The sequence below is a fragment of the Caenorhabditis elegans genome, chromosome III (genome assembly GCF_000002985.6).
Source record: "Caenorhabditis elegans chromosome III".
NCBI classification, from domain to species: domain Eukaryota; kingdom Metazoa; phylum Nematoda; class Chromadorea; order Rhabditida; family Rhabditidae; genus Caenorhabditis; species Caenorhabditis elegans.
Window position 1 is genome coordinate 5,200,166 of NC_003281.10, and position 11,636 is coordinate 5,211,801.

Sequence of the window (11,636 nt, forward strand, 5' to 3'; positions counted from 1 at the left end):
GTGTTTTTGGCGCAAAAACCACAAGTTTGTCGCACTAAAATATATGTATTTTGAGAAATATCTGAATTTCTATCATATAACTGTAATAAATAATTTTTTACAAAAACAATTTCAACTAAAAACTTAATTTGAGATACGATTATCGTATAGCAAATTCAGTGAGTCTTTTTTCAAAAAAAAATGTACAGTCAATTTGTGTGAATGAATGGGAACATTAGACATATTGTTCTGTCTGTCCCCTTAATTTGGTCTTACAGTTAAAGAAAAAGAAGAAAAAACAAAAGCTACAGAAGAAAAATCGAATTAAGGGAGGGAGGTATATTGAAATAAACAAAGATACGCCGTGAGGAAAAGTTATTAGTGAAAAGAAAGTTGTATTTGCCAAGAAGGTGAGTATTTTATAGAAGCAGATAGTCAGAGAGTTTGCATCATTTTTTGAGGTTTGTGATCGACACACATAAAATATGATTTGGTGGTCGAAGAAAGATACTTCGAGAACACAAAATTTGTCAGACTTTGTATTGACACGTAGACTAGAGTACTGTTTAGCCAAAATTATCTTCTGAAAACAAAACTTCTAAAAACTATGTAATCTTAAAAAATTTCAGACATTTTGCAAGTACAGTAGGAAAATGCTTAAACAAAACTAAAACAAGGAGTCAGGAAAAATTGAAACAAAAAAAAACTGCGGCACAATATCTGATATAACCCAAGTAATTTTACGGCACAAATACAGTACCCAAGGTCTCGACACGACGAATGTTTGTTAAATATGAAAACACGTGCGCCGTTAAGGAGTACTGTAATTTCAAATTTTAGTTGTTGTTGAATTTTCATAATTTTCATCTCGCTATGTTGAAATTTGAGTTTTTAAAATAAATATATCTATTTTTTATCGAAAAACTTCGAAAAATTGTGGGAAATTCCGCAACAATGAAAATTTGAAGATACAGTACTCTTTCAAGGAGCACGACTTTCTACATTTTACAAAATTTGTTGTGTCGAGACCGGGAGCAATATTTCTGAAAATTAAATATTACTTGGTCACAAAAGAGAGTCAACTTTTGTAATAGAAATAAAATAAAATTGGTTATTTCCACTATTACAAGACTTTCAGAAATAATTAGTCGCCAAACGATTGTTTCAGTCAAAAATAATTTCCTAATTTGAATTAAACGTCAATTCAAGTCATGCGATGAAATAAATGACTGGTGAATAACTGTTGAAATTCAAAGATTGTCTGGTTAGGTTTAATCATTGATAAGAATTGAATTGAGAATTAGAGAAGAAAAGAAATTGCGAATTTTGTTTTTAAGTTGATAAGTCAAATAGATATGGACTGATTACACCGTCAAGCATTTTCTGTAGTTTATGTCACTTTTATCACATTTTGACAAAATTGGATGTTGTGTACGAAAACCACACGCAAAGTACGGTTTTATCAAACGAAAATGCGTTTTCTACAAAATTTGAAGTTCAAATGGAAAATCATAATTGTTTGCACGTAGTTTTCAATCAAAATATATCGTCACACTTGAGTTAAAAATTGAATTAGGCCCGATACAATGAACGGTCAGTCATCGAAGTCGACGTACATAGGGGCGCAGACAACACACACATTGAAGACGTGGAGGATTTCATTTTTTCCGGTTTTAATACAAGGAAGAGAATAAGAAAGGCAACAGGTGCCACTTTTAATTGGAAATCAAAAGGTTATGCGGAAGTCTGAAGAAAATCGAAAAATGTTTGATTTAAAAAAAACATCTCAGAGCATGATTGTAGAGCATAGAGTTGGTTGCCTAGGTTTCCATCTCAAAGAATAGGCTGTGATTGCAGGTGACCTGGCTACAGTGTACCCTTTATATTATCAAGAAGGATATCTCGGGGTTTTATTTTTTCTATGTTTGATGTCAGAGAAAGAATATCGAAAACATTATAGCGTCCTCATTAACGAAATTATCGGGAGGGTTTTTTTTTGATAAATGGAGAAGCGACATTTGGATAATTTGTTATATTATACTCGAAATAGTCCCAAAAGTTTCGAAAAAATTTTTTTTGTGAATTTCTGTATATGTGAAAAAAATCTATGAAATGTCACGAGATGAATGACAAAAAATTGCAAAATAAATATGAAAATAACCGAATATTTAAGTAATAATTTGCGACCGCTGCGACACGGAAAAGTTGGGAAAACTGGAAATTATTGCTGAAATCAGGTTTTTTTTTCGAAACTTTTGAACAGCCATGAAACTTTTGAGAATTCTTTGAAAAGTTTCGTGAAATTTGGATTTTAAGGGCATTTAGGGTATAATGAAGCAAAACAATTTTGATCGAAACAAATAAATTTAAAGAGACGAAGTTCAGGGGAAACATCTATAAATCGTGGAAAGAGAAGAAAACGAATATCCATTAATAAAAGTAGGTCAAATTGAACATCGAAAAGAAGAAACAGAGAGAGAGAGAGAGAGAGATCGTCTAGAATAAATCAACTACAAATGAAATCTTTCTTTTAAGCAATTCAAGCCTTAACAGTCACATTAACTATACACGAAGTTCCCCTAATACGACTATGATAGAGATAGAGAGAGAGAGAGAGGAAACAATTGAGAGGGAGTAACAGCCCACAAAAATCGCTTGTTCTTTTCTTCTTTCTCTTTCTTGTCTCTCTCTCTCTTCTCGTTCTGTTTCTCTACCTATCTCTCTTCAGTTCATGTGTTATCTATAATTGTTTTTCTCGTGAACAACTACCTCTATTGGCTACACTTGATCTCAAAGTGTGGTCTATGTTCTAGCCATTTTTGTACGTGTAGTTTTTGAAACCGATAGAAATGTGGAAAACAATTATGGCGAGTTTTGTTGGGGGAAACCGAAATTTCTATTTGAACAAAAACTTTTTGAAGATTCAAGACGTGGAATAGAACAAAAATGTCTAATTTATGTATCAAATTTGCAAGAAGATCGTGCAAAATACTCGAAATTCGGCGTTGTTCTCGAAGAGTCTTCCCCGATTCTCAAAAGATCGGTATCGGAAAATAAGTCGAATGATTTGAAGAAAAGATAAATTCGGTCTATTTCCATGAATATTATGCATGTGAAAAGAAAAATCGGGTTTTTATACGATTTTTTGAACTTGTACAAGATTTTGTTGGTGAAAATCGGATTAAAACATCGAACTAGAAACATTCAACCGAAAATGATTAATTTTGAATTAAATTTGTGATCATCGTCTAGAAAATTCTAAAAGTTAAAAAAGAGAACTAAACTACAAACCACGGATCAAAATGACTGTGTTCTGCTTGTGGTTTATGCTTACAAACACGTAGAGAAAAAATACAAATATTTTCAAAGTGATGGAGGCAACAAAGATAACAGTATGTTTTGATCATACGGAAGTAAAAATAGAAGATCAACAGATTCTTCACTGTAATTTCTGAAAATTGGTGTTTCAGCCTTAATTTGACTACTGGAAGTTCGAATTGAAATACATAGATGGATATATTTCTTTGCAGAAAAAACAACTCGATTGAAAAAAATTCATATTCTTACAAAAAAAAACATTCATACGTTCTTACTGAAGAGACAAAAAAAAAAAAGTAACCCATAATTGAAAAGAGAATTAGAAGAACGATAATAAATAAATGGGGTCGGGAAATGAGGTCGGGAACGATAATAAATAAATGAGGTCGGGAACGATAATAAATAAATGAGGTAAAAACGATAATGAAAAAAGAGAAAGCTAAAAATCTCTGAAAAGATTATAAATGAACATGCTATAATTGTACAAGTACGTCCTTCTGGGAAAACAGGGCGAGCTGGAATATTATTTTTTCTTTCCTTTGATTTGGTGCTCAATATTTTTCAGTTTCTCCTCGACAGTTCCAGAAGCAGGCTGAAATTTCAAAAGTTTCAACGATAAAAAAAAGATAAATAAAGCTTACAATCTTGAAATTATGTGTCGGGTTCCTCTTGAGATGATCAAGAACTGATCCAATCTGACGCATAATAGCTTGCTGTGCGTCTACGATTCTCTGATTGTTTTTGAAGTTTCGTCGTGAGGTTTGCTCCACAATGTTCGTCGGGTCAAAGTCTCGTTGACCGTTCTTTGGAAGAGGTTGTTCTCCATGAGCGGTCAGAAACTGGTTGAGCATTTCTTCTAGCCATTTCTCCCGAGTCATTTTCTGAAAAATATACACAGATTTTGTGATGCAAATATTTGAAAAAACTCACAGGTGCTCTCACAACAGCCTTTCCTTTGACTTTTGACTTTTTTGGCGCAGTAGCGTATCTTTCTTCGTTCTCAGAGTCTGAGTCATCATCTGATTGATCTCTTCTATTTCTTCTCGAAACTCTTTCAATTGGTCTTTTAGCACGTTGGCGCGGTGCTCTGATCGTCAGTGCCTCTTGCGACTCATCCGATTCTTCTCCCATAATCATATCCAATTGTGAACTTGGCGCAGTTCCAGCTCTACGAGAAATTTCGGAAACTGCGGGTGAGATTGCTCTTCCAGTACTGTGCCTGCGTTGGACTTCTGCGATATGACTGTCATGCGCATTGTTTGGAATGGGTTCCATCTTGACAGATGTTGTTGAGAATGATTCTCCCAATCTGTGACCACCAGTGGATGAATGAATTCTTTCGTGACTTTCTATCTTCGCGACGTTCAATAGACGAGACGAAGAAGAACAGGATGATGCCGAGCGAATAGAATTTTGAGAGTCGGACGATGATGGTGCTGAATTAGTCAACCGTTTCTGTGGTAGGATATGATCATATTTTTCCGGTAGTTTACTGAAGTCGTTATCTTCGGCGACAATGGTGCGACAACCATGATGGTTTACGTTTTCGCAGCAGAAGAAATCATCATTCGAGCCGACTATTTCATTCGGACGAGATGCTTTGATCCAGGTTCGGCACATTTCTAAAAAAAAACAGTAAATTAGTTTAATTATAAAACGAAAAAACTCACGACACAGCTTCCAAATCCCACACGTCGTCCACATCACCTGATCCCTCGCGCTGTCGTGAGTTTGAACACATGTCGTTGAGGTGGTATTATTGTATCCATAAACGCCCCATAGCACCGCCCAAACGTCATCGCCCTCGTAAATTCTCACGTTCCAGGTATTTTTCAGATGTGTTGGAATCCAACTCTTCTCCAAATACATGGAATAGTCGCGTAGAGCATCGTTGCACTTTCTAACGAGCACTTGGAAATCCTTCACATGATCGAAGCCTTGTTTGTTTTGTGCCGCACTGAACAACGAATAATCCAGACTCAGGAACATTGAAATACCGATGCTGTTCGCGAATTTACTAAAGAACTTGGCTTCCTTGTTTCCCCATAAAATCAATCGATTGTTGATGTAGAAGTGGATACCATTGTTCGATCTGTCCTTGGTTTCAATTCCCATGTTGAGATGGAATGATTTTTCACTCTTTCCTTCTTTCTTGAATGCATCTCGATCGGCAATGGCCGAATCCAAATTCTTCTGACTGGTGTCAACACGAAGCCGCAAACTTTTCTGATTGGCGCGATCCTCCCTTCGGACAGACGTGTAATTCGTGCCACCAATTTCCGACATCACCAAAGCCTTCTCTTCTTCGCCTGAAACAAATTACAGTTATATTCTTTGGGTGTCAATGACTCACATTTCTTGACTGTCTCATTCTTTTCATCAAGAATCTTGTTGTAGGCGGCTGTGAACTGATCACCACTAATTAGTTGTTGCTTCTTCGCAATCCAGTTTTCAGAAATCCTTTTCGGCAGAACTTGTTCTCCGCGGACATGAATCTGAAAATAGATTTTCAGAATTAAATGTTACAATTTTCGTAAAAAGCTGAGATAACGAGAGAGAATTTTACTTACCCTCATTCTAGGCTTGAGATAAATGAACTCCAAATATTTTCGAAGAGACTCGCGCCAAGGCTTGTTTTCCTCGCCTGAATCGACAATAATGTCAGTCGGATCCTTCGTCGTGTTGATTGCCAGTTCTCCAGTCACACTTCTTCTCAGATTGCCAATGATGATGATCGTTCCCGTACTTCCAGTGATTTTATCGGCCAATTCAGCAAGAGTTCTGGATCCAAGTGGAGCATATTTACCGATAATCTTCATTTCAAGATTGAAACGATCTTTTTCGCTTTCGGTTTGACAAATTGGAATACCATCCAAGTCGAAAGAAGGGCACGGCACAAACACCGAATTCGTCAGTCCTTGGTCTTCATGGAAGCGATGAGAAATGAGGAGAGCTGTTATAATTCCGTCTTTCTTCGTTACCAGTAACAGTTCACGTCCCAAATGAAATGCTCCAGATTTGAGTCCGTTGCCATATCGGCCGATTTTGTAAGAACATTTTGCTGAGTGTCCAAACGTGATGGCGTGAAGTGCCTCTTCGCGAGCCATGCCCAGTCCATCATCACGAAGTTCAAGAAACTGTTCATTATTGATGTCCACTGTAAATATAAACATTTTCTCTCTACTGAAATTAACAATTCAAAACTTACGAAAATCGATGTGAAGATCTCTCGCATCTGCGTCATACGCATTATCCACTAGCTCTGCTATTGCCGACAAGGGACCAATGTGGGTGTGACTGAAATTTTTATGGGTATTGATTTTGAATGTGTTTTAGAAAGATTAAAATTTACCTGTTGCTTTTCAGGAAGTTGAGGTTCACTGAAGCTTTTTCCAGCTTTTTGTAGTCATCCCCATTAGTGTCATTGGGCATCATTATTTTCGTAAATGCTGAAATATATTTAAATCAATCATTTTTGGATAATAGTCCTTGAAGAAAAGGGTGATCGACGGAGAAAAAGGTAAACTTGAGAAAAGGTTAAAGACATTGAAAAATAGAGGCCCGAACAGAGGACAAATGGAATTTTGTGGGCCATTCGAAACACTTTAGGCCAATGCAGCATATATCCGGTATTAAAAAGCCATTATTTGCGCCCAAAAGAAAAAAATCGTGAAAGGAAAACACAACAACAACATTTTTCGAAATATCTCGCCCAAAAGCTCCGCGACGCGTGCTGCGGGCGGTCCGAAATGCGGCCTGGGTCTCGAAGCGACAAGTGTTACGGTAGTCAATTTCAAGGCTTTTGGCGGAAAGAGAAAGAAAAATTGGCTTTGGCGTTAATCAGTTGATTTTAAACGAATTTAGACGGAAGAAAATGACTAAATTATCAGAGGAATTCGAAGAGTAACATGATCCGAGTGAAAATGCGGCAACATAATGAATCCCTGCTCTAGAGTGATGTGCACGAGTTTTATATAGAGAACATTTTTAATTACAGATTAAGTAGTGGAAGAATTTTAAATTTGAATAAAACAAGGAAATATCTGCATTACGGAATCTAACCGGAATCTAAAATTAGAATTTCATTGATTGAACTAGAGAAATCAATAAAATACCCGGTTTATTCAAAAAATATAAATAAAACTACTGAAGTAAAAGAATTACAATTTAGTAACAATAATAAGAATCAGTACAAAAATAATGGCAACAGTGAGCATACAAATACAATGCATTTTTTTGTTTCCTTTTTGATATCGTTCCGCTTTGAAGACATCTTCAACTGCTTTCGACACACGAATCGAGGTCTGTTCAACATTATAGTCTATTCTGAAATTAAAATTTACTATAATTGACCTTAAAGCTTCGTTTTACCTATCAATGACGCTTCCTTGATCTACAATCATTTCTGATAAATCCTGGAAGAGTGTATTTAATTCTCTAATTGATGTGTTCACAGCCATCACTTCCTTTTCGCGCTCTCGAACTTCTCGATCGTTATTCATAAATTGTTGAAGCTGGGCCATTGATATTTCTGTAGATGGTGACACATCTAGCTCAGCCCAATTGGGAGCATCAATCAGTGGATCTGTTGTGATAAGGTAATTGTCCACGTTACGGGAACGATTCTGAAACAATTTTGATGTGCTGAATGAAACTTTTTCAAATCGCTTACCTGGATATCACTCAAATATTTCAGTTGTCTTCCTCTAAATTCATCGGTAATTTGGCTAAGTGTTAGGCTCAGGGTTGCAGCAGCATTTTCTCTTAACTTTCGCTGCATAGGTTTTTCTTTGTTATGACTTCCAGATATCATTCTGGAAAATTTTGAATTACCTAAGTCAAACCGAGTCTGTAAATAACAAACCTGATTAGCCTTTGACAATGTGTGAGCATTTGAGTGATTTGCTCCGTCGTCTGTTCCATTTGCTTCTCTTCTTTTTCGAATGCTTCATCTCCAAAATTAGGTCGCGAAATGTGTTTTCTCTGTGCCTCTCCAAGTTCATCTAGTCTTCTCTGAACTCTTTCAACTTCGAATTCTACTTGATCAGCAGTATGAATCCAAACTGGCTCTTCATCGGATTCTTGTCGCCCATCTTCAAGTTCCACTAAGGCCATTCGTTCTTCTGAAAAATACATTATTGCAGACTGCAATTCGCAGTACAGAATTTGATCATTTGAAAAGAAGAGATTTTAGAAAAACCTATTTAATAAAAGTCATTTAATGAATATTTGAACCAATTCAGAATACTCACCATCACCACGACTCCTCACAATTATATCTGTATCATCTTTATAAATTAATCGACTTTGATGAGCATTTGAACGTAAAAGCATAAAAACTTCTGTCAAATTTCTCGTTGTTCCGTAAATTTCATTTTTCTTTGCAGCATTTGCAGCAGCGGTAACAGAAGAGGAAGCCATCTGGAAAAAATCAATAAAATGCTAGAATAAAAACGTTGCAAATTTACTTCCAGAGTGACGTTATCCAGCGAACGACATCAATTTGGAGAGGAAAAAGGGGAATGTGCGATGGAGCGTGTTTACTTTGGAATTTTCTTGCATATCGGCTGCGATAAATGGAAAGAAAAAAAGTTGCCGGCGAGCGAAAGAATCATTCAACCCACATTTATTGTTTTATGAAAAGCCTGAACGCAAAATTTTGCGATTTCAGCTCCGAAAATACGACGCCCGGTCTCGACACGATAATATTTATTAAATGCGAAAAGGTGTGCGCCTTTAAAGGTTACTGTAGTTTGAAATTTTTCATACATAGTATTTCTCTCGAGTTGTTCAAATTCAAGTGTTTTCATATTATTTCGCTTTAGTTTTTAATAAAAAATTAAATTTTCTTCAAAACATTTAGAAAATTGATAATCAACACCAAAAGTTTAAATTTACAGTACTCTTCAAAGGTGCACACTTCTTTTATTTAACGAAAACTTGTCGTGCTGATTTTTGGCACCGAATTTTTGTGCAAAAATCGTAGATTGTAATTTTGAAAATAAATTTCTAAATTTAAAATATTAGCAACAGAAATGAAAAAATTAACAACTTTCTGAAAAACTCAGTCTGGAAAATAAAAACTAAAATATGTAGGCAAGTCGAAAATTTTGAAAACAATTTTTTTTTTCGATTCTCAAAACAGTGGAAAACAACATCCTTTGGCATTGATACATCAGACTTGACTGTTTTTAGCTTTTAATTGATAAAACACTCAAACGTATGCAACGTTTGGACCTGAAAAGCTCCCAATGACAAGATCAAAGTGAGAATGATTAGTGAATAGATATGCAGGTATGTATGAGATTGAAGCACCGATCAGACCAGGAAGCAAAGGAATAGTACTTTTAGAAGAATATTATAAGGTTTCAAATTTTATCTAAAGAATTTTTCATCTTCAATTCGTGCTCAATGACCGGTGCTAATGCTGTAAAGTCAAAAACCGCTATGGCCAATTCCGTTGGTGTAGCTCATGCTGATGTGTCCAGTGGCATTGTTCAGAAAGAAAATACGTTCGGCTGAAAACTGAAATAATTCGAAAAAAATAAATAGTAAGATTGTACACTGTGTTCGTAAAAAACAAGAACTTATTGCCAAGAAAAATTTTAGTTTTTGCAAGTCCAACGCACGTTTTTTCAGAATTTCTAAACTTTTCTTTTTCGCAAATTCTGCAAATAATCACAACACATTGTTTCTTTTCAGTGGAAATATTTTACAAAATTGGAAAAGAAAAAATTGCACTTTAAGTCTTGAAAGATGTGTGACTTTTTACATTTTATGGTGACTCAGATCAATCTTCATGCATTTCAGAATGTGAATTTACACATTCTACGAGCAGAAAAAACGGCATGCGCCTTTAAATTGTCGTATCACATTTTAAACAATAAAATTCAAAAAAGAACAAAAGTGTTTTAACGGAGGAATAATATATTTTATGATTGTGCACAAGAAAGTAGAATGCTTTACAATAATCGAACACTTTACATCGAGATGTGTGGAGGAGGCACACAAAGAAATAAATCATCTATTACGTGGACATTTAGTGATTGTATCACAATGAGAGACTTAGAAAACCAAGGTTACTGTATATTTACCCAAAAGTTCTTCAACAACGACCAATTATCAGATCGTTTTTTGAAAATTTTTTGTTGCAACATTGAAAATGCTCGAATTTCTGATCATAATTTTCAAACAGTAGTGTAAAAACGAAATTAGGGTTATTAGCCACACTGGTAAACAGTTGCTTACCAACATAAATAATTGTTTAGTTCACATGAGAGAATGATATGAAACAAAGTGAAATATATCAATCACAAAGACGACAAGTGACCCTTTAGCCGCAAAAAAGTTCGTCAGACAGCTGTTACATAACCGAATAAAATAGAAACATTTTTACAAATATCTTATATCGACAGATTGGCATCAAATATTTGAAAAATTAAATTACTAAGCGTTGTCCTTTAGTTTTCAAACTATTTTTATTGAAGAGTTAATAAAAAGTGTATTGAAATTAAAAAAGAAAAGAAAACACACACCGTAATACTGTAGTTGAAGGGTACTGTAGTTGAAAAGTTTTGCGCGCGGCAGGACCTACGGGTCGCATTTATTGCAATTAGGTAATTACCAAAAGTGTTCTATATTAAAAATGCTATTTTATAAAGCATTGCAACAAAACTCACGTACTAAATAAAACGTTCTGACCGTTGCACTCTCCCTTTCCCCATAGACTCGTCTTTCCTTTCGCATTGCGAAAAACCACCGAGCGTCGTGGCGGGCGCTTGTGAGTCAGCTTCTTGACGGTAGATAAGTGTGGATGGAGTGAGAGGAGGAGTCCTGTGTATGTCGTTGTCTACGTCGACCGAGCGTCCGTGCCAAGCGCTACGTCACCAGGGGATAACTGTCGGAAGGCGGTTAGTCCCGGGTGCATAAGGAGTCGTGGATGGTTCAGGACCGAAAGGTAGCAGACAAAAGCGACCGCGTGGTGCAGTGGCCGGACCGCGCTTGTGAGTTGACACACATACGCAGCCTTCTCGATACCTTCAGACCACTTATCATTTTTGGATTTTTTTAGGATCTTGTTGTTTCAATAATACAACTGACGTGAGACATGTCTGTAGGCGTAGGTAAGGTTGATCTAGGCGTGTAGGCAGAGATGAGGGATTTTTTTTAGCAAGGGGAGTTTTTGCATTCAGATTGAAAAGAACATGGATAGAAGTAGATGGACACCACTTTTATACTGCAAAACGACACATTTCCTGGAAATATTTTAATGGTGTGCGGGGGCTGTGAGAGAACAACGTTATGGATGAAGAGGATGGTTGGCCGAAAATTCTTTATTT

General features: G+C 35.9%; 2 protein-coding genes and 1 non-coding gene across 3 annotated transcripts; 1 reads left to right on the forward strand and 2 right to left on the reverse strand.

Moving 5' to 3' along the window:
* Positions 1 to 3,519: 3,519 nt before the first annotated feature.
* On the reverse strand, positions 3,520 to 6,746 carry morc-1 (ATPase morc-1). The gene is made up of 8 exons (NM_065703.7): positions 6,650 to 6,746; positions 6,506 to 6,594; positions 5,868 to 6,454; positions 5,651 to 5,792; positions 4,968 to 5,606; positions 4,228 to 4,919; positions 3,939 to 4,178; positions 3,520 to 3,889 (listed from the first exon to the last, which is right to left on the reverse strand). Exons 1-8 carry the CDS (start codon positions 6,727 to 6,729, stop codon positions 3,821 to 3,823), a joined length of 2,538 nt encoding a protein of 845 aa, NP_498104.1. The 5' UTR covers positions 6,730 to 6,746; the 3' UTR covers positions 3,520 to 3,820.
* A 655-nt stretch (positions 6,747 to 7,401) lies between these two features.
* On the reverse strand, positions 7,402 to 8,944 carry syx-16 (t-SNARE coiled-coil homology domain-containing protein). The gene is made up of 6 exons (NM_001392089.1): positions 8,766 to 8,944; positions 8,550 to 8,718; positions 8,162 to 8,420; positions 7,970 to 8,111; positions 7,669 to 7,922; positions 7,402 to 7,623 (listed from the first exon to the last, which is right to left on the reverse strand). The coding sequence occupies exons 2-6, from the start codon at positions 8,716 to 8,718 to the stop codon at positions 7,458 to 7,460; spliced, it is 990 nt and encodes a 329-aa protein (NP_001379771.1). The 5' UTR covers positions 8,766 to 8,944; the 3' UTR covers positions 7,402 to 7,457.
* Positions 8,945 to 11,054: 2,110 nt separating this feature from the next.
* On the forward strand, positions 11,055 to 11,353 carry srpr-2.1. Its single transcript, NR_052308.1, has one exon. It is a non-coding gene; the product is annotated as an Unclassified non-coding RNA srpr-2.1 (non-coding RNA).
* Positions 11,354 to 11,636: the final 283 nt, after the last annotated feature.

Excerpts from the sequence above, each read along its gene's own strand:
- morc-1 (NM_065703.7), bottom strand. The coding sequence starts at position 6,729 with ATGCCCAATGACACTAATGGGGATGACTACAAAAAGCTGGAAAAAGCT. Across the intron at positions 5,607-5,650 it reads GAATGAGACAGTCAAGAAAT|GCGAAGAAGAGAAGGCTTTG; the intron begins GTGAGTCATTGA and ends AATTTGTTTCAG. Across the intron at positions 4,179-4,227 it reads AGGCTGTTGTGAGAGCACCT|AAAATGACTCGGGAGAAATG; the intron begins GTGAGTTTTTTC and ends TATATTTTTCAG.
- syx-16 (NM_001392089.1), bottom strand. The coding sequence starts at position 8,718 with ATGGCTTCCTCTTCTGTTACCGCTGCTGCAAATGCTGCAAAGAAAAAT. Across the intron at positions 8,421-8,549 it reads TGTGAGGAGTCGTGGTGATG|AAGAACGAATGGCCTTAGTG; the intron begins GTGAGTATTCTG and ends TGTATTTTTCAG. Across the intron at positions 8,112-8,161 it reads CATTGTCAAAGGCTAATCAG|AATGATATCTGGAAGTCATA; the intron begins GTTTGTTATTTA and ends AAAATTTTCCAG.